Genomic DNA, 18,141 nt, shown 5'->3' on the forward strand with positions numbered 1-18,141 from the left:
TTCAGCGGGACTTGGCTTCGCCCGCGGTGAGCGCTGCGGGCCGGGGCTCACTCCTGCAATGAGTGTGCACCGGTCTCTGCCCAAAAAGCCACCCCCCCGGGGCGCTTTGCTCTTCTCACCGACGCAGCCTCGGGGCAGGGGCTCCGGCACCCTCCCGCTCCAGGCGGCTGCTGCAGCCCCGCTGCCTGCCTGGCGGCTCCCCTCCCCGCTCCCCTCCCCGCCGACTGCTTTTTATCGTTATTATTTGTGTTTTAATCTTCGGGACCAGGTTGGTCCTTGGGTCCGGCCCGGGCTCGGCCCTGGGTGCGGGGTGCTGGGGCTTCCCGCCTCCGTCCTGAGGCACGCCTGGGGCCGCCGCAGCCCCTCCCGTTTCCTTGTCACGACAGCGCCTGTCGCGACAGGGCCGTGCCCCCCCCCCGTCTGCTTTCCTAGCCGCCAGGGGCGGGGCACCTCGTAGTCCCCGCCCCTTCCCCGCAGGCCCCGCCCCCGCGGGCGGCAGGCCCCGCCCCCGCCACGCTCCGGCGGCGCCCCGAGGCGCGGGCTGCCGGGGATTGGCTGCGGGGGTCGGCTCGCCCCGCCCCCCTGCGGGGCCGGTGACGTCAGGCGCGCTCCCCGCAGTGTGAATGAATCAAAGGCGGGCGGCGCGGCACGGCACGGCACGGCACGGCACGGCACGGCACGGCACGGCGCGGCGCAGCACGGCTCGGCCCGGCACTGCACGGCTCGGCTCGGCTGGCACGGTCCGGCCCGGCCCGGCCCGGCTCAGCACCCGGGCGGGCAGAGCTGCGGCATCCCGGCTGCCGGGGCAGCCCCGGGCAGCGGGGCCGCCCGCCGCCCTTCCCCTCCCTCCCGTCTCCCCGGGCCGGCTCCGGCTCCGGCTCCCGGGTGCGGAGGCGCGAGGGGCAGAGCCGGCTCCCCGATTTCATTTCATTTGATTTCATTTGATTCGATTCGATCCGCTCCTCTCCTCCCCCGGCCCAATAAAATGATGCAAAGCTCAGCGCTCGCTGCCGAAGGGGCTGTCAAGGGGCTTCCAGAGATTCTCGGTGTGCCGCTGCAACGTAAGGACGCTTTTTCTCTTTTCCCCTCCTTCGGCTCTAATAAAGGACCCCGGGCGCCGCGGCGGAGCCGGGCAGGGCGGCGAGCGGCCCGAGGGGCCCCGGGCGGCGGGTAGGGCTGGGCCGGGGCTGCGGGCCCGGGCTGCGTCCGCGTGTGCTTGTCCCTTATTATTATTTTTTTTCCCCGTGGATATTGGCATTAACAGACGTAAAAGAGGAGCGTGCGGCAGGGAGAGCGGTGCCGCGGGGCGCGCGGGGGCCGCTCCGTCGGGCCGCGGCTGCGGAGGCGGCGGGGAGCAGCCCGGCGGCGGGGTGACGGCCCGGCTCCCCCAGCCGCGACGGGGCGGGCGGCCCTGCCCGGCCGGGTGCGGGTGTGTGTCTGTGTGTGTCTGTGTGTCTGTGTCTGTGTGTCTGTGTGCGCACGGCGGTGCGTGTGCAGCGGTGTGCGCAGGGGCGGCCGCAGCGCCCCGAGGCCCGCTCTGTCGTGTGTCGCGATATAGGGAGCCTCGCAGGCGGCGGGGCCGGGAAGGCGCCCGCAGGCGTGTGCGCGTTACCTGCGCGCAGAGCCCGCTCCGCTGCCGCGCAGCACCTGTGTTAATTTAGCTGTGTTTGTACGGACCAAAAATGCGTGATACCTGACGGATGGCGCATCGTCCGCACGGAGCCAGGCAGCCTGCCCGTGCGGAAACACGCGCTCGGCGCGGGGGATCGGCACTTGTGCAAACGCCCACGCGTGCACGGACACCGCGACCTGCGCGCCCGCGCGGAGACGCGCTGCGGGGGCCGGCGCGTAGCCCCAGCCCCCCCCCGCTGCGGGGCCGGTGCCCCGGGGCTCTCCGGCCCCCCCCGGCCCCGACGGCGCGGGCCCGGCCCCGGGCGGCTTGAATTCGTTTTCGGTCTTTTTAATTTAATTTAATTTAATTTTTTCCCGAGGGTTGAAGCCGGTGCCACCTGTCAGCGCCGGCCCCGGCCCTGCCGCGGGGGCAGCCGCTGCTCCCTGGTTCTCGCGTCCATTCTCGCTCGGGCTGTGTTTCCCCGGATCTACCCTTTTTCGTTTCTGCTGCCCGGCCCCGGGGGAGGGAGGGGGGGGAACGCTCGCCTAACGATATTTCGCTGCGGTGGAGCGGGGGAGAAATTCCCCGGCGGGGAGGGCGAGCTGGCGGCAGCGGAGCCGGTGCGGCCCCCGGGAGCGCAGGGCCCGTCCCGCCGCCGAGCCCCGAGCAGCCCCGGCGTGCCGAGCCGCAGAGGGGCTTCCGCGGCCCCGAGGCCTCATCGGCTCGGCGAGAAATGAGGTGCCTAAATCACCTCGGGGCAGCGGGCAGCCCGGCAAAGCTCCCTTCGGCCCTCCTGAGCGCTGCCAGACCCCTCTCCGTGGCCGTGCCAGCTCCAGGGGAACGGATGTATTTCAGGGAGGAAATAACCAAACAGGTTGTTTTAAAAAAATATATTATTTATTGAAGCACAAAAAAATGCTGGCATAAACATAATACGTGATAGGGGGGTGCTATAAAAGTTTTCACTGCTGTCTATTCGGAAAAGCCGGGTGGTCCCTTGCTGCTCCAGTGCCGTGCGGCCAGTGCACGCTGCGGGCCATCGGCTCCTTATGGGATTACATGTTTTGGGCCGGATCCTGCACGGGTGACACACGTGCAAGGTGCCCCTGCGGCAAAGGGGTTTGCCCCTGGGCGGGGAGAGCCGGGGGCAATCCAGCTGTGCCAGCTGTGCCGGGGCATCTCTGCAGCAGCACCCGGGGGCTGCAGCCCTGGGAGGTGAGCGAGCCCCTGATCCGCGACACCCAGCAGCAGCCCCGAGGCCTCTGCCTGGCCGCCGGGCAGCCGGCCGGGCTCGCTCGCTTTTGCTGCGATGCCCCTGCACGGAGCCGGTGTGCGCGAGGGGAGAAAAGCAGCTGGCACTTTAATTTCTAATTGCTATTAAATTGCAGCTTTCTCCGTGTATTTAACCACCGTTGAGCCTCCTTAGCTTAGCAGGGACTGGGTCTGATAGCATCAGCTCCGCCAAGATGTGGGGAGCTGCGCCTGGGGAGCTCCCCCGCGATGAACCTAGCTACAGCCCTGCTTTGGAGATATTATTAATAATATTAATTATTATTACGGGTTTGCGAACCTTACTTATGCGAAGCTTCTGCCAAAGCCTGTGGGAATTGTGCCCGGGTACAGACAGCAGGAGCAACCTCTGTCCAAAGGTCTGGGGGCAGTTTGATTAATAGGCGCTGGGAAAGTCGTTTGCGTGCCGCGATGCAGCGAAACGGACGGGAGGTTCTCGCTGGCGGAGGACGGATCCCGTCCTCTGCGCGCAGCCCCGGCCGCGGCTCGCTCGGGCGGTGCGTTATCGCCGCCGGTTGCGGGGCGCGTTGGGGTTGCGCGGCGCGGAAAGGCGGGCGCCGAGCGGAGCTGAGCCGCGTCCTTCCAGTTAAAAACAACCAAAAAAAAAAAAAAAAAAAAGGAATAAACGGGGCCATCCGCAAAGCCAGCGCGCGGGGCCGGTGCCGCCCGGGCCGGGGGGGCGCAGCACGGCGCAGGGCCCGGGGATTGCCTCCGCGCCGGGGGGCCGCGGCCGCTGCGCGCTGAGGGATTTCTGAGGCTCTCCGCCAGTTCTGTTTCGTTTCCGTAATTATTTCTTTATTTTCCGTCAGGGAGACAGTGATGTAAAGACGGACCTGTAAATCACGGTGCCCGCTGAGCTGCTGTAAAACACGCTGCTGGGGGGGGGTGGCTTTGGGACAGGCCGCAGCGAAGAGGGGGTTAGTGCCAAACTGCGCCGCTCGCCCGCCCGCCCGCCCGTCCGTCCGTCCGTCCGTCCGTCCGTCCCTGCCTGCCGGCGGCCGCAGGACGGGGCGGCCCGGGGCTGCTCCGGCCCGGGGGAGGCTCCGTACGCGGCGTCTCAGGCAGCCGAGGGTGTTTTTGGGAGGGGGCGATGGAGGTGCCCGAAAATCCGGGCTTTGCACGTAGCTCAGCGATGCGCCTTCGGGGTCCGGCACAACTTTGCGCCCGGCTTTGTTTTTATCTGCCACCTCCCTCCCCGGCGGCGCCGGGAAATCGGAGAAAAGTTCCCCTGCGGCTTTAGTTTTTGGAGCCGCCCGTTGAGAAAAATCGCGCCGCGGTTTCTGCCCGCCCGGGAGTAAATTTGCCGACAGGACAAGAAGCGGCCCCGACAGCAGCCCCGACAGCAGCCCCGACAGCAGCCCCGCGGGCCGGGGCCCCTCGCCCCGCCGGCAGAGCCGTCCCCGGCGGAGCCAGCCCGGGGCGAGAGGCCGAGCAGCGGGGCCAAGTGCCGGCGTTAATTCGGGGTCGTCGTCCGGCGCCGAGGGAAGCCCCCCCGGTTGCTCCGGGCAGGCGGCGGGTCGCGGCCGGGTCTCACCCCCTGCCCGGGAGGAAGCGGCCAGGTCCGTGCCGGAGCTGCAGCTCCTGAAACGCACGGCGGCTGCTGCGGCTGCACGGCGGTTTCTCCAGCCCGCAAACACGAGTTTCCTGTGCTTTTCAGCATATTTTGGGGAAATTTGGAGGAAGGTGTTGAAATATTTTGTTGCCGTTGTTTGCTCGCTGAAATCAAGCTGAGTTGTTGCCTTTAAGAACGAGAAAACTGCCGTGTTTGTTAGCTGGTGTGTGTATATATAATGTTTATGAAATAAACGAAAAAGATTTACTATTCAATAACAACAAATGCACCTACCTAGAGAGGGTATTGTGCCGCGCACCATCATATATCTTAACATTTCTGACATATCTCTGAAATAGGATTAACAAATGAAATTTGGAAAACAGCGCGCGTAGCTGATGTGGGCTGCAGAGGTAGCGTTATCGATATCAGAAATGCGCTGAAAGGAGAGACCTAGTAATCCACATGTGGAAGAAACCCCCATTTTCAGAGCAGGAATGAGAAGAGGGACCTACGGAATCTCTATATACATTTTTTATTTGTTCTAGTGTTGTTAATGCAAAAGACTTAAAGACCAGCAATAAATGTGGTCCGGAAGCCAGTTAATTCTGTCTGTAACTAACTAATCTGGTAAATTATGAAATAAACTGACTTCACCTGAGATACCTATCAGTGCCCTAAAGTATTTTTTAGTAATGTTATTTCAGACTGTAACAATATAAATTTCAGCTGTGCTCAAAACATTCTTTCTTCTCAGGCTGACTATTGCTCATAGAAGATGTCTCCTTTATGCTCTCCCTTTTTCCCTTTTTCCCTTTTTCCCTTTTTCCCTTTTTTCCCTTTTTCCCTTTTTTCCCTTTTTTCCCTTTTTTCCCTTTTTTCCCTTTTTCCCTTTTTCCCTTTTTCCCTTTTTCCCTTTTTTCCCTTTTTCCCTTTTTTCCCTTTTTTCCCTTTTTTCCCTTTTTCCCTTTTTTCCTTTTTTCCTTTTTTTCCTTTTTCTTTTTTCCCTTTTTTCCCTTTTTTCCCTTTTTCCCTTTTTCCCTTTTTTCCCCCTTTTTCCCTCTTTTTCCTTTTTTTCCGCTTTTTTCCTTTTTTCCTCCCTTGTGCCCTGCTTGGGGCAGGGGAGCAGGAGCTCCCCCCCATTTTCGTGACGGGCTGTTTCCCTGCACGGGGCTGAGCTGGGCTTGCCTGCTCCTGGGCCCACGCACAGGGCCGAGCCCGGAGGGCAGCGGGTCGGAGCCCCGAGCGGGTGCAGAAACGAAGGCGAGGGATCGCCGTGTCGTGCTTGCAAAGTGCTGCCTGCGTGGCCAAGCAGCAGCTCGCCGCTGCTCGGGGCCACTCTGCAAGTGCCTCTAGCACAGCCACAGTGTCTGTCTGTCTGTCTTACATTTTTCCTTTCCTTGTAGGCTGGCTTTGATAAGCTGATGTGTGCGAGGGCTTTTTTAATGCCGGTCAATAAAGAAGCCAATCAGCTCAGCTAGTTCGTTTGGATACAATAGAGTAGCTCCTAATCCCATGCAGGATTTGTGGTAGCATTTAAAAAAAAAAAAAAAAAAAAGGGGAAAAAAGAGCAGATATTTACTGTCAGCCGTTCTCCTGGCACCGGCACTCCCGGCAGGAGAGGGAGGCAGACCTTATGCATAAACATCTCTTGTGCTATTACACTCCAGCTATGGGCATGTTTTTTCCGAAATCAATCTTCTTTCATGCGTGCGTGTCAGCATTATGTGCAGTGCTTTTCCTGGGCAATCTTCTCTTGCAGACTTTTACAGTGCCGCCTGTTTACTCTGAACGATGGTCAGACAGAAACGGAGATAAATACCCAGCTATTCAGATGTCTATAAGCTGCCCATCTATAGACAGGCATCATATACGAACCTAGATGGCTGGCTATATATCTCGCCTTATGAAAAGCCCTCCCGCTCCGACCACCCTAGAGCAGCCTCTGCGAGCACAGGCGCGCCGGAGGGCGACTGCCCCCCGCGCCAGGCCGTCGCTGGGGCACGGGCCAAGGAAGCTCTTTAATGGCACTCAGCAAACCCCCGCGAGTTTTGGAGAGAGACATGTCCCTTGTGCTGGACGGGCTCCTGTTTGCCTCCTGTGCCGTTGCTGTGCCGCGGCGTGGGCTCGCTCCAGCCCCGATTTTTCCCAACCGTTTCCAGGGGCAGAGGTCCGTAAAGCCCTGGGCAGCCAGGAGCAAGCGGATAGAAACCCACTGCCACCTGTAACGTGAAAACTAGGGCCCCGGTGGCCACGCTGGTGCGGGGCTGGAGGTGAACGCAAAGTGACGCCCTCTCTTCCTGTGTCCCTGAGCCGCAAACGGGCAGGGAGCCTGGTGCAAGTGCCACGGGGCTGCTGCGTCCCAGGCACGTGCTGGTGGTGGCTGCTGGCGCGGGGCGGCTGCTCTGCCCAGGAGGGAACCGGAGCAGAAAAGACCCTTGCTCACGTTGAAGAAACCTGGGATTTCTTTTTTTTTTTTCCTCCTTGCTGCCAGGCAGGCGGGAAGGGGCTTGAGACCGGGCAGAGGGACGGCTGGGAGGGGGCACGTCTCGGGGCAGGGCTCGGTGGGATGCTGGTTCCTCCTCTCCCAAAGGCGCCCCAGGAGCACGGTGCTGGTGAGCGGGGCGCCTGCGCAGGGGGAGCCGAGCGGAGCAAGAGCCAGGGCTGGGGGACCCCCCCCCCCCCCCGGGGATGGCCCCAGGCACGCGCGTGTCCGTGTGTCCCTCTGCGGCACACTGCTGGGGCGGACGCAGCAGGCTGCCAGGCGCAGGGGCGCCGCGGGGGCGCAGGCGGGGGGGGTCTCCTGGGGTGGGACTCTCCCAGGACGGGGCCGGTTGCACTGGGCCATCTGAGGCCAGAGCTCCTGCTGCGCTGCCATTTCAGCTAGCGCTGGACCTCGGCGTTGGATGCCCGTGCAGATGGGCACGTGGCTGCCAGCAGGGTTTTTCCCTTTAGCTGCTTCTCATCACATGAGGATGCTGTTACTGGTGGGGTGGAGAAGACCAGTGTCTGGAGACCTGGCTTAGGGCCGAGAGCTCCCTGGCCCCTGCCTGGCCCCTGGGCCGGATCCGGCGGGAGGATGCCAGCAAAGACCATGTTTGCAATAACTTGTCCAAATCCCTGCTCCCATCCCAGGCCTTGTCCTGAGCATGGCCCCGGCCGTGAGCAGGGCCTCTCTCTCTGCTCAGTGGCTCTTTTCTCCAGGGACACCTTGGAGGGGACCTGGGTGGGTCAGGGACGAGTCACCTCTGTGGGCCATCGTCCAGGCAGACCACATGGGAGGTCCTTGCTATGGCAGAAGAAACCTGCAGGGCACCCGCTTCCCTCGGGGGATGGAGGAGCACATGGGGCAGACCTCAGGGGAGCAATGCTGGAGCCAGAGCTGTGTCCCCATTTGCGGGGGGGGGGGGTCAAGGCGGGGGCAAGAAGCTGGGAGCGAAGGGGCCGCGGGCGCTGACACTGCCCTTGTCTCTCTCCGCCGCCTCCGCAGAGATCCCCCAGTGTGCCGGCTGCAACCAGCACATCCTGGACAAGTTCATCCTCAAGGTGCTGGACCGGCACTGGCACAGCTCCTGCCTCAAGTGCGCCGACTGCCAGATGCAGCTGGCCGACCGCTGCTTCTCCCGCGCCGGCAGCGTCTACTGCAAGGAGGACTTCTTCAAGTGAGTCCCGTCCCTGTCCCCGTCCCCGTCCCCGTCCCCGCCGTGGGCGGCCCCCTCCCACGGGGCACACGGGGGCAGGAGCCAGTGCTGTCCAGGCGCCCCCAAATTGCGTTTCCCTGGCAAAGCGATGCTCCTGCCTGAGCCCGCCGCTGCCGTGCGTCCCGCCAGCCCCTTTCCCAGCATGATTTCTCCAAAATCTTCTTATATCTTTTTTTATTTTATTTTAAAGCCCAAGTGTTTAAATAAAGGGAATTTTGCTGCTTTAGAGCTGCCACAGGCTGAATGCTATTTGTTGGGATTTAACCTTCTTAAAGACCCAAATCTCTCTAATACCCCCTGCCCTCCCCCCCACACTACATTTTAAACCCAAATTGGACTAGAGGGTCGCCCCGCTAATCGCCCGCCCCGGCCGGCACAGCTGTGCCGCTCGGAGCTAGAGGGCAGGAGAAACCCGCACAACGCCGGCCCAGCGCCTCCGCTCGCCTCTCCGCGGGGTTGTGCTGACGCCGCTTCTCTCTCTCTCTCTGTCTTCCTACCTTCCCCCCCCCCCCCCCCCCCGCTTTCCCCCGGCCTGGCTTGAGCAACGTGGGGCTGAGCCCTCGCGCCGTCGAGGCATGTGTGTCGCCCGCCCCATCTGCCGGGAGGGCGGCGAGGCCGAGGCTTCGCCCCCGCCCGCCACAGGCGGCTGAACCGCGAAACGGCGATTAGGCGCTGCGCTAATCCTGGGCAGGACTTTCCCTGGCGCCCCAGCCCGGCTTAGCGGGTAGTAAGAACAGCCCGCCGGCACCCGCAGCGGATGTTCGGCTGCCGAAGCCCTTCGAGGCCCCGATACCAACACAAATAAATAAATACAAGCGCTATTATTAAAGCTGAAAGCTGCTGGGTAAAACTCAGCTGGGCTTCTGCAATGCTCAAGCAGGGCTATAGGCTTGGTAGCAACGTTTCGCCTGTGATATTTCCCAGACTATTAATCTCGAAGTCATTTAAATAGTTGCCCAAAAGGTGCAGGTAATCAATGTTAATTAGAGTTGAAAGATCAGCGACTTTCTTAGATTAGGTGCTGCCTAGATTATTCTGTGCCAATCAATAGCTGTGCAGCACTCAGTCACTTTGCTCACCTTTATTTCAACTGCTCATTGATTTAGGGCAGGCGACCTGCGGGGCCGGGGGGGGTCTGGGACAAATGTGCCTTTGGAGCCCGGACAGGGCGGGGGCACCTCCGCCGCATGCAGGCGTGCGGCTGCCTTTCAGAGGCGGCGGCGTGCGGCATCGATTCGCTCCGCTCTGCGGGGCGCCCATGTTAGCCGCCGGGGCCACGTGCCTCCGAGGCCGAGGCGATGGATTGAGCCAACGCGGGTTTTTGCGTTGAATTTCCTGCTTCATTTCCAGCTCCCTTCCCTGCTCTGCCTCTGCCCATGTTGCTGCGCCCAGCCGTGCGGCCCCACCGCGCTGCTGCCGCGGGCATCGCGCCGCCGGCGGGCAGCATCCGTCCCTCGTTTTTCCCTGTCGGGGATCTTGCGGGGCGCTCACAGCCGCCGCTTCTCCTTGCAGGCGTTTCGGGACAAAATGCACGGCCTGTCAGCAGGGCATCCCCCCCACGCAGGTGGTGCGCAAGGCCCAGGACTTCGTCTACCACCTGCACTGCTTCGCCTGCATCATCTGCAGCCGGCAGCTGGCCACGGGCGACGAGTTTTACCTGATGGAGGACGGGCGGCTGGTGTGCAAGGAGGACTACGAGACGGCCAAGCAGAATGGTAGGCACCGCCACCGCCACAAGGCGCGAGCCGGCCGGCATCGCGGGGCCAGGCTGGTCCGAGCCGTTGGCTCTCTTGCAGATGACTCGGAGGCGGGCGCTAAGCGGCCCCGGACCACCATCACGGCCAAGCAGCTGGAGACGCTGAAGAACGCCTACAAGAACTCCCCCAAGCCCGCCCGGCACGTGCGGGAGCAGCTCTCCTCCGAGACGGGGCTCGACATGCGGGTGGTGCAGGTGAGGTGCAGGACGCCCGGCCACGCCAGCGCTCCCTCTGCCCGGGCGCAGGGGGAACAGCCAGTCCCAGCTCTGGGCCCTGTTTGGTGCCTGTTGCAAAGGTCCTGCACACCACAAGCAGGTTCATCCCATAGTGAAGGGATTGGACCCCATGTGCCAGGCATTGGGTGCTGCGGTGCAGAGGTGCTGGGGGTGCCAGGGTGCTGGGATATGGGGGTGCCAGGGTGTGGAGGTGCTGGGGTGCCAGGGATGCTGGGGCCCTGGGGTGCTGGAGTATTGGGGTCCTGGGGTGCCAGGGGTACTGGGGTGCCAGGGTCCCTGGGGTGCTGGGATGCTGCGGTGCTGGGGCATCAGGGTGCTGGGATGCTGGGGTGTTGGATGCCAGGGCACTGGGACATTGGGGTGCCAGGGGTACTGGGGTGACAGAGTCCCTGGGGTGCTGGGATGCTGCAGTACTGAGACATCAGGGTGTTGGGTGTCAGGATGCTCGGATATTGGGGTACGGGGATGCCGGGGCACTGGGCAGCTGGGGTGGTGCTGGTGCGTGGCAGTGCCGGTGCGTGGTGGTGACGGCGGGGCGCGGCGGCCCAGGTGTGGTTCCAGAACCGGCGGGCCAAGGAGAAGCGGCTGAAGAAGGACGCGGGGCGGCACCGCTGGGGGCAGTTCTACAAGAGCGTCAAGCGGAGCCGCGGCAGCGGCGGCAAGCTGGAGAAGGAGAGCTCGGCCGAGGAGTGCGGCGTCAGTGACAGCGAGCTCAGCTTCCGCGGTGAGCGGGGCGGCGGGGGCGCGCGGGGGGGCGGGAGCGGCCGGAGGCCCCCTGCGCCCGGGGGCTGCTCACCCTCCCTCCTCTCGCGGGCAGACGACCAGATCCTCGCCGAGCTCGGCCACGCCAACAGGGTGTACGGCGGCGACGCGCCCGGCGCCCCGCTGCTCAACGGCGGCTTCTCCGTGGACGGGACGGGCCAGCCCTACCAGGACTTGCGGGACGGCAGCCCCTACGGCCTGCCGCAGTCGCCCTCGTCCATCTCCTCGCTGCCGGTCCCGCCGCCCTTGCTGGAGTACGCCATGGACAGCGGCCTGGGGCTGGCGGCGGCCAGCGGGCCGGGGGGCCCGGCGCTGCGGGCCCTGGCGCCCGGCCCCACTTCCGACATCTCCACGGGCAGCAGCGTGGGCTACCCGGACTTCCCCACCAGCCCGGCCTCCTGGCTGGACGACATGGATCACCCCCCTTTCTAAGCGCCCGCCGCCCGCCCCGCGCCGGGCTCCGGGGCGGCGGGTGCAAGCACAAAGCGGGCGCCGGCGTCCCGCTGGTGGGCGACCCCCCCGCGCCCGGCCCGCCGCGGAGGGACACCCCGCAGGGCCGCGGCCGCCCCCGGCCCAGAGCACGCCTCTATTTTCGAGAGTTATTTTTGGATATGGAGCCGGGCTGTGGCTCGAAGCGGCCGCCAGCCTCGCTGCGAAGAGAAGTATATATTGTAGAAGGGTTTATTTTGGTGCATAGAGCCGGCCACGCCGCCGAGCGGGACTGACGCCGGCCGGACCTGGGGGCCCTCGCGGGCGTGCGGGGCGCGTTGGCGGCGTTTCGCTGCAGCCCTGCGAAGGCGGAGGATGGCCGAGCCCTGCCGGCAGCTGGAAAGGGGATGGGAAAGCCGTGGGCTGCTGGGGGACCTGGGCAGGGGAGGTGGGGAAGCGCTGGAGGCCCTTGAGATGAACAGATAACCCCCCCACAAACACACTTCGCTGCCGGGGTTAAAAAGTCACTCACACCTGCACAACCGAGCTGAGGCCGCTTGGGCTGGTGGCTAAAGCCCAGCTGAAGGCTGCCTCAGCCACCCGGGGCCGGCGACGCGGGTGACGCTCCTGCTCCACCAGTGCTGCTGCGGGAGGCCGGCGGCAAGTGCAGCCCGGTGGTATCGGCCTGCTGGGGCTTTTGGAAAGCAATGGAGGGGGGGAAAGGAAGGAGGAAAAAAAAAAAAAAGAAAAGAAAAAAATGGGAGGAAAAAATAAAACAGAAGGAAGCACAGCAGCGGTTGGGCCCTATGCTCAGGGCGGTCCCGGCTCCGCCAGCCCGGCCACCCCGCGGGAGCCGTGGCGGCCCCACCGCGCTGGCAGAGAGGTGGCCTGTCCCCGCCGCAGGCTGCCTCCCGCCGCCCCCGGGGCGGCCACGCTCGCTCGCTCTCGCGCTCTGGGTCCCCCTTCGACATGCCAAACGTTGCCCCCTCCCTCCCTTCGGTGTAAATTTTGTACAGTTCCGAAAAGTGAGAGTCTTGTTTCCTGGAAAAAAACCCACAAACGACAAAAATAATAATAATAAAAAAAAAAGAGTCAAAGACTACAGGCTTATTTATTGCTGTGTGTTTGGGGAGCTCCCCCCACCCCGAACCCTCGGGCCGGTGCGGTGCGGTGCGGTGCGGTGCGGTGCGGTGTGCCCAGCCTCCTGCGTGGCCGGCACGGGAAAGCCGCGTGCCATGCGCGCAGGATGGGCTCCAGCGGCTGCTGCCTGTGGGCTCGTCTGCCCAGGATGGCCCCCCGCGTGGCCGCTGCTCCCGCTGCCCATCTGGAGGGCGTCGGGCCGCGACGCGCCTTGCACTGCACTGCTTTTCTAAGCCTTTTACAGCGCGTTGCAGCCCCCACCCCGGGCGCTAAGCTGGTTAGCGCGCTCACAGCACGGCCCCTCCACCCAGGGACCGCGGGCCAGCTCACGAGCCGGGTGACGTTAAACCATGGGGCCGAGCGCCCCGAAAACGCCAGTGCCATCCCGCCGCCAGCCCGCGGAGCCAGCCCGGCTCCCAGCTGCGGGACAGCCAGTGCCGCGCAGGGCCGAGCGTGGCAGGGCAATGCCAGCGGAGCTGAGCCCCACCACAGGCCCCGGTGTGTTGGCTTTATATATTTTAATCATTTTAACATTTAATGCTTCTCAATTAAAGTGATTTCCTGGAGTAGATGCCAAGCTTAGGCCGAATGCACATTAACCACTTTCTGTATCGGTAGTTAAAGGCACCGAGGGATTTAAACAGCAATCCGCAAGGCTGCTGGGGAAAGGTTTGGCTGAATAAAGCAGATTATAAACAATAATATATGTCTTTCTCATTTTTCCCCTTCTTTTTTTTGGAAAGGCTCCAAACTCACAAACAGACCTAAAGTGCTATAAACATATCCAGGGCTAAGCGCTGAGCCCCAAATGTACTCCCTGAAAGCACGGGCCTCGCTGCTACCGCTTCCCAGCTCTGTTTTAAGAGAGCGTTTTATTACCCGAAATGTCCATCAAGCTGAAGTTGCCTTTGCAGTATTGATGCATACGTAGGGCTAACCGCCACTGTGGCCGAGAAGAGAAATCCCTGGGGAGGACAAGGTGGTGGCTGCGCGTTAAGGCAACATGCCAAGGCAACCGCTCTTGGGTTAACCTCGCCGGCACCCCAGCCCCATCCCGAAGCCAGGGGAGGGGGTAAATGCGCCCTGGATGGCCACTGCTCTCCCCCGGCTTTTTCCCTCCCATGCACGCGCCGGGGTGGATTTGCTGATGTGCCACGGGCTTCTCCCAAACTCACAGGTCAGAGAGGCTGTTGCATCTTCTCCACTGAATAAACATCTCCCTGCAGTGACTGGAAATGACCCTAAATATTGAACTCTGGTGTTTCCTACATGCCGGGAAAAGTATTAATGTTTATCAGCAGCTTTCTTCCAGCATGTCTCCAGATCCAGCTATTTAGGGGATGCTCCTCTACATCAGCCTCTCTGTTTGCCTGCTGCGAACCCATTTTGCCAGGCCCCTGTCAGCACAGGACAACACAAGTGTCTTCTTGACGCCTAAGGGCCATCTCTGCAGAGCTGGGGAGTGCGGCCTGAGGGGAAACACAGGGACAGTTGCGAGAGAAATATTTCATTTTTGCAGCCCCATTCCAGCTAGGAAGGCAGTCTTCTCTGAGGGGTACAGGTGGAGCAGACTTCAAGCTCAGGGTTCCCACTGACTTCAGAAAACCTTGGCGATGGCCCTGGAGGTGACGGGCACCCTTTTGTCAGCTAAAGGCCAACTTTGGGAGCAGCAATGCATGCTTCTGAGGTCTCCGACCACAGAAACGGGCCCAAACGTGCCCTTACACCCAGCACCAGGCACAGGTGCGTTATGACGTGTCTCAGCAAGAGCTCCAGCGGCAAAGAGGCCAGTGTCTACTGCATGCATAAAGCAGGGCACAAAGCCGGACACCCAGGCAGGGATTTCCCAGCGCATGGAGACCACCGCAGCAGTTCCCCGGCACTTCAGACCTCTCAGATAGTGGGTTAATGAAAGCAAATTGACACAGTCAATGGGGAACGTACAGCCAGTGAACTTGCCCAAGCCATTTCGTCACCACCACCAAAGCCGCCCCGTGTATCACGCACACGAACAGCAGTGGTAGTGCTTTGGCTACTAAGTGGCTACTTGGCAGAGTTCAAGCCAGTTCAGCAAACTTTGTCAGCGTTAGCAAAAGCTGGCAACGGCCTGCAGCAGCCATGAGGGGCCAAAAACCACATATGCCTCGTTTCCAGCCAGCCCTTAGTGGAGGGAACATTACCATTTATTTTACTGAGCCTGGATGCGCTGCGGAAAGGACTTCATGGCAGACAGCTTCCTGCTACAGTGATGGAGCTTTTCGGAGTCCCCTCCACACTGTAAATCTTGTCGGGGGAAGAGCAAACAGCACAGCAGTGCCCTGCTGCGAAACTGGCCCTGCCTGCCTCTGCGGTATTTCGTACCCCTTTTCTCCCCAAGTTGAAAGCTTGAGCGTGAGCTTGAGATGAAAGCTTGAGAGAGTATTTCAAAGTGCTCTGACAGCTCCGCGCTGCCTCCCCTCCTGACAGCTCCAAGGCACCGCGTCACTCCCTGCAAAACAAACACGCAGGGACGCTGTCTCCACACTGTGCTTTTTTTATTCATAATACTTTGTTTGGGCCCAGGGGAAAAAAATAAACCAAAACTCAAACCCAACTGAAAAGCTGAGCATCTCGCCTGACCTAGGCAGCTCTCCCCAGAGGTCCCATTCGGTCAGCACAGGCTACTCTGCTGACACATCCAATGCAGTAGCTGTGTTTAATATATTAAAACAACATTTGGGGGCTTCTCCAGGCCCTCTCTGCCCTCCCTCCCTCCCCCCCAGGATACTGATACGTTTCAGAGCATGCGAAATGCTGATCCTGCCCCGCACGGCACCCGTGCTGGGTAAGACAGCCTGCACGCTCGGACACCCAGATGCGCCCAGCCCACCCAAGCACGAGGCCCTGTGCTCCAACCCCTGCCCTGCAAACCCCAGGGTATTTCAGAGGGCAGTGGGGGGGAGAGAAGGGGCGTTATTGCAGGTCGCGTCCGTCCTCCAAGCCCTGCGCATGCGCTGCGCGGAGGTGCCCGGCCGTGGGGTTAGGTCCTGCTGGCCGTGTGCTGCTGCAGCGCAGACGTGATGGCTTTACAGTCTGTCACCTCCTCGGGCAGGCAGCCGTCTTGGTCCCGCAGCGTGGGGTCAGCACCAGACTTCAGCAGCAGCTCCACGATATCAGAAAACTCGCAGGCGGCAGCTGGCGGGAGAGAGGGCAGGGTTAGCGCGGGGCTCAGCGGGGAAGGGGCCGACGTGCCGGCGCAGCGTGGGGCGCTTCTGGAGGAGCGCCAGCATCGGCCACCTCCACACTTCCCTCCCAGAAGCTGAAGTGCCTTTTCAGCATCTGGCCACGCAGAATGGACCGTTTCTGGGGGCAAAGTTTAGTGGTCAATTTATTACCTGTGTTTGGATTTAGTGCTGTGAGGGGAAAGGGAAAACACAGCCCTGAAACTTCCCTTTGCCCCGAGTCGTCCAACTACACTTCGGAGCAACAAGCAGCAGCAGCCAGGCCGGGCTGCAGCATTGACTCGCTGAAGAGCTCAAGCAGCAAAGACAACTATAGCTCCTAGGGGGAGGGAAGAGTAAAAGGAATGAAGAGCCCCAAGGCCTGAGAAAGCTCCTCTGTGCTACTTGTATAATGACACGGCTGAGGTCGGCCGAAGCGGGCCGGCCCCGTGGGCAACCGCGCTGGGCCGGGCAAGGGCCAGGCAAAAGCAGCCTGGTTTCGGCAGCCGGACTTCCGTCAGGATGCTCCCAAAAAGCGCTTTCTGAAGCCATTTGAAGACGGGCAACAAGGTGTCCACAGACACATTATAATGGCACATCGCCTTTATTTCTAACTAATACCTCCACTAACAATGATTTTTCCAAACTCAAATTACTCTACTGAGATAAAATCAAGTTTGACCTGAGCTCTTCCCTGTCCTGAGGACTTAACAGCCCGACAATTTTCAGCTCCTTCTCCACACCTACCTCAGGTGTCTCCTAAAAAGAAAGGACACTTATTGAACACCGAGGAGGAGTCGTGCCTGCCTCATGGGGACAGAAGCCCCGGTCCCTGGATTTTCCCTTAGGCCACCTCTGTAACCAGATTCCTGGTGAAGCCTAAAGACGTCTCGGGCCTGCTCTGCCCTGGGAGCCTTCGAAGACGGCAGCTTCCCGTCTGATTGTTCTGCATCGGTTTTAATTATATTTCAGGCACTTTAACAACGTAACCGACTAACTCGTCTTTGCCATTAAATGTAGTAATTAGAGTATCTTTTACATTACTCTGCAGTTTTCTACTGACCCAAAGGGACAAGCAGCAAAGTTTAATTAAAATAAATTCAACATGTGATTGGAGCCGATATTGAAACAGATTAAAAAAAAAACGGAAGCAAAGGGACTGATGACGAGGCAGGTGGCAGCAGGGACGTGGGATGAGGCTGGGCAGAGCGAGGCCCCGAGCACCCCGAGGCACGGCGACTCCTTGCCGTGCCCATGCCGCCTGCTGCTAAGCTGCCAAGGCCGAAACGAGAGCGGCCCCAGTCTCCCTGAAACCACGCCGAGCGCTTGGCTCCTGCGGGATGGTGGCGGCGGGACGGGAGCGGGCATGGGCCCATCCCTGCGGCACAGGCAGGGTCCCCGGGGACGAGCACAGCTGCGGGATTTATGGCGCCCTGGGAACCTCTATTTGTCAAGGGCCAGAGCGGCAGCCCTGACACTGGCACGGGTGAAGATGAATTTTCATTCAGCGCAGTTCGCCTCCCGACTCCATTAATCCTCAGGGTTCGGATGATGAATTTCTTTCTTTCTCTCTTTTTTTTTTTATTTATTTATTTTCGCTCCAGCGTCCCCTCCCACCGCCCTGCCACAGTGCAGAAGGAGCCGAACAGATGGTGCTTCACCAGGAAGACAGAGTGCCCAGGAGGATACAGAGCCGGCCCACCCCGCGGCCACGTGGCTGCGCGCGCTAGGAGAAGCCTTGATTTCCTCTGGGAGACGCGGAGGCAATGATTTTAGCATCCCCTGTGGGCGGGTGGATGGATGGATGGAGAGGAGCTGAAGACTAACGGGCCATTTAGCCAGGAGACCGCGCTCATACCAATCAACGCGGTGCCAACTGCCGCGCGCAACCGCAGGGCCAGTGCCCAGGAGGCGGCCGGTCGCCCGGCGGACCTCCAAGGCTAAGGTGCCTCCGGAGAGTGTAACGGGAAGCCCGGCTGGGAAGGCCAGGCTGGAGCATTGGCCTCCACTTAACCTCCGATTAAAGCCAGGGTCAGCGCCGAGCACAACGAGACAGAATTTATAACCCGCCGCAGGATGCAGTTTGACACCGGCTGTAATCAGGAGAGCTGTCACCACAAGGACAGCTGTCAGGCCAAACTCGCTCATAAAAAGGGATGGATAAACCCTAAAAGCAGTCACTGTCTTACTGTCCTTGCTTATGGGATTTAACCCTTTCCTGAAAATCTAACACCTTGTAAAGGCATTATTCTGCTCCACACCAGAAGTGACATTTTTCATATGAGCTCTTGCATCTCTCTGCTGCAATTAATGACTTGGTTATGAAGCGCTCACAGAGATCATATTGGGGGATTTTCAGTGAATTCCAGTTCCAGACCAATAACCACTCAAATCCAAACAATTCACTAAGTTAACAAGCTATTTGCAGGCTTTGGGTGATTTATTACCAGCTCTGCTAAGTA

General features: G+C 60.9%; 2 protein-coding genes across 2 annotated transcripts in view; one reads left to right on the forward strand and one right to left on the reverse strand.

The window, feature by feature from the left end:
• Positions 1–985: 985 nt before the first annotated feature.
• On the forward strand, positions 986–11,342 carry LHX4 (LIM homeobox 4). The gene is made up of 6 exons (XM_026101077.2): positions 986–1,061; positions 7,945–8,116; positions 9,668–9,870; positions 9,952–10,106; positions 10,698–10,872; positions 10,966–11,342. The coding sequence occupies exons 1-6, from the start codon at positions 986–988 to the stop codon at positions 11,340–11,342; spliced, it is 1,158 nt and encodes a 385-aa protein (XP_025956862.2).
• Positions 11,343–14,996: 3,654 nt separating this feature from the next.
• Positions 14,997–18,141, reverse strand: part of ACBD6 (acyl-CoA binding domain containing 6) — a 90,467-nt gene continuing 87,322 nt past the window's right edge. Inside the window, exon 8 of the mRNA XM_026101061.2 lies at positions 14,997–15,653. Within this exon, the coding sequence (XP_025956846.2) occupies positions 15,499–15,653 (155 nt within the window). The 3' untranslated portion in view covers positions 14,997–15,498. The remainder of the gene's footprint in view (positions 15,654–18,141) is intronic.

Source organism: Dromaius novaehollandiae, chromosome 8, assembly GCF_036370855.1.
Source record: "Dromaius novaehollandiae isolate bDroNov1 chromosome 8, bDroNov1.hap1, whole genome shotgun sequence".
Classification (NCBI taxonomy): domain Eukaryota; kingdom Metazoa; phylum Chordata; class Aves; order Casuariiformes; family Dromaiidae; genus Dromaius; species Dromaius novaehollandiae.

Bases quoted from the DNA above. Each gene is read 5' to 3' on its own strand.
- LHX4 (XM_026101077.2), top strand. From the start codon at position 986: ATGATGCAAAGCTCAGCGCTCGCTGCCGAAGGGGCTGTCAAGGGGCTT. The intron at 9,871-9,951 runs GTAGGCACCGCC...GCTCTCTTGCAG, and splicing joins CGAGACGGCCAAGCAGAATG to ATGACTCGGAGGCGGGCGCT. The intron at 10,107-10,697 runs GTGAGGTGCAGG...GCGGCGGCCCAG, and splicing joins TCGACATGCGGGTGGTGCAG to GTGTGGTTCCAGAACCGGCG.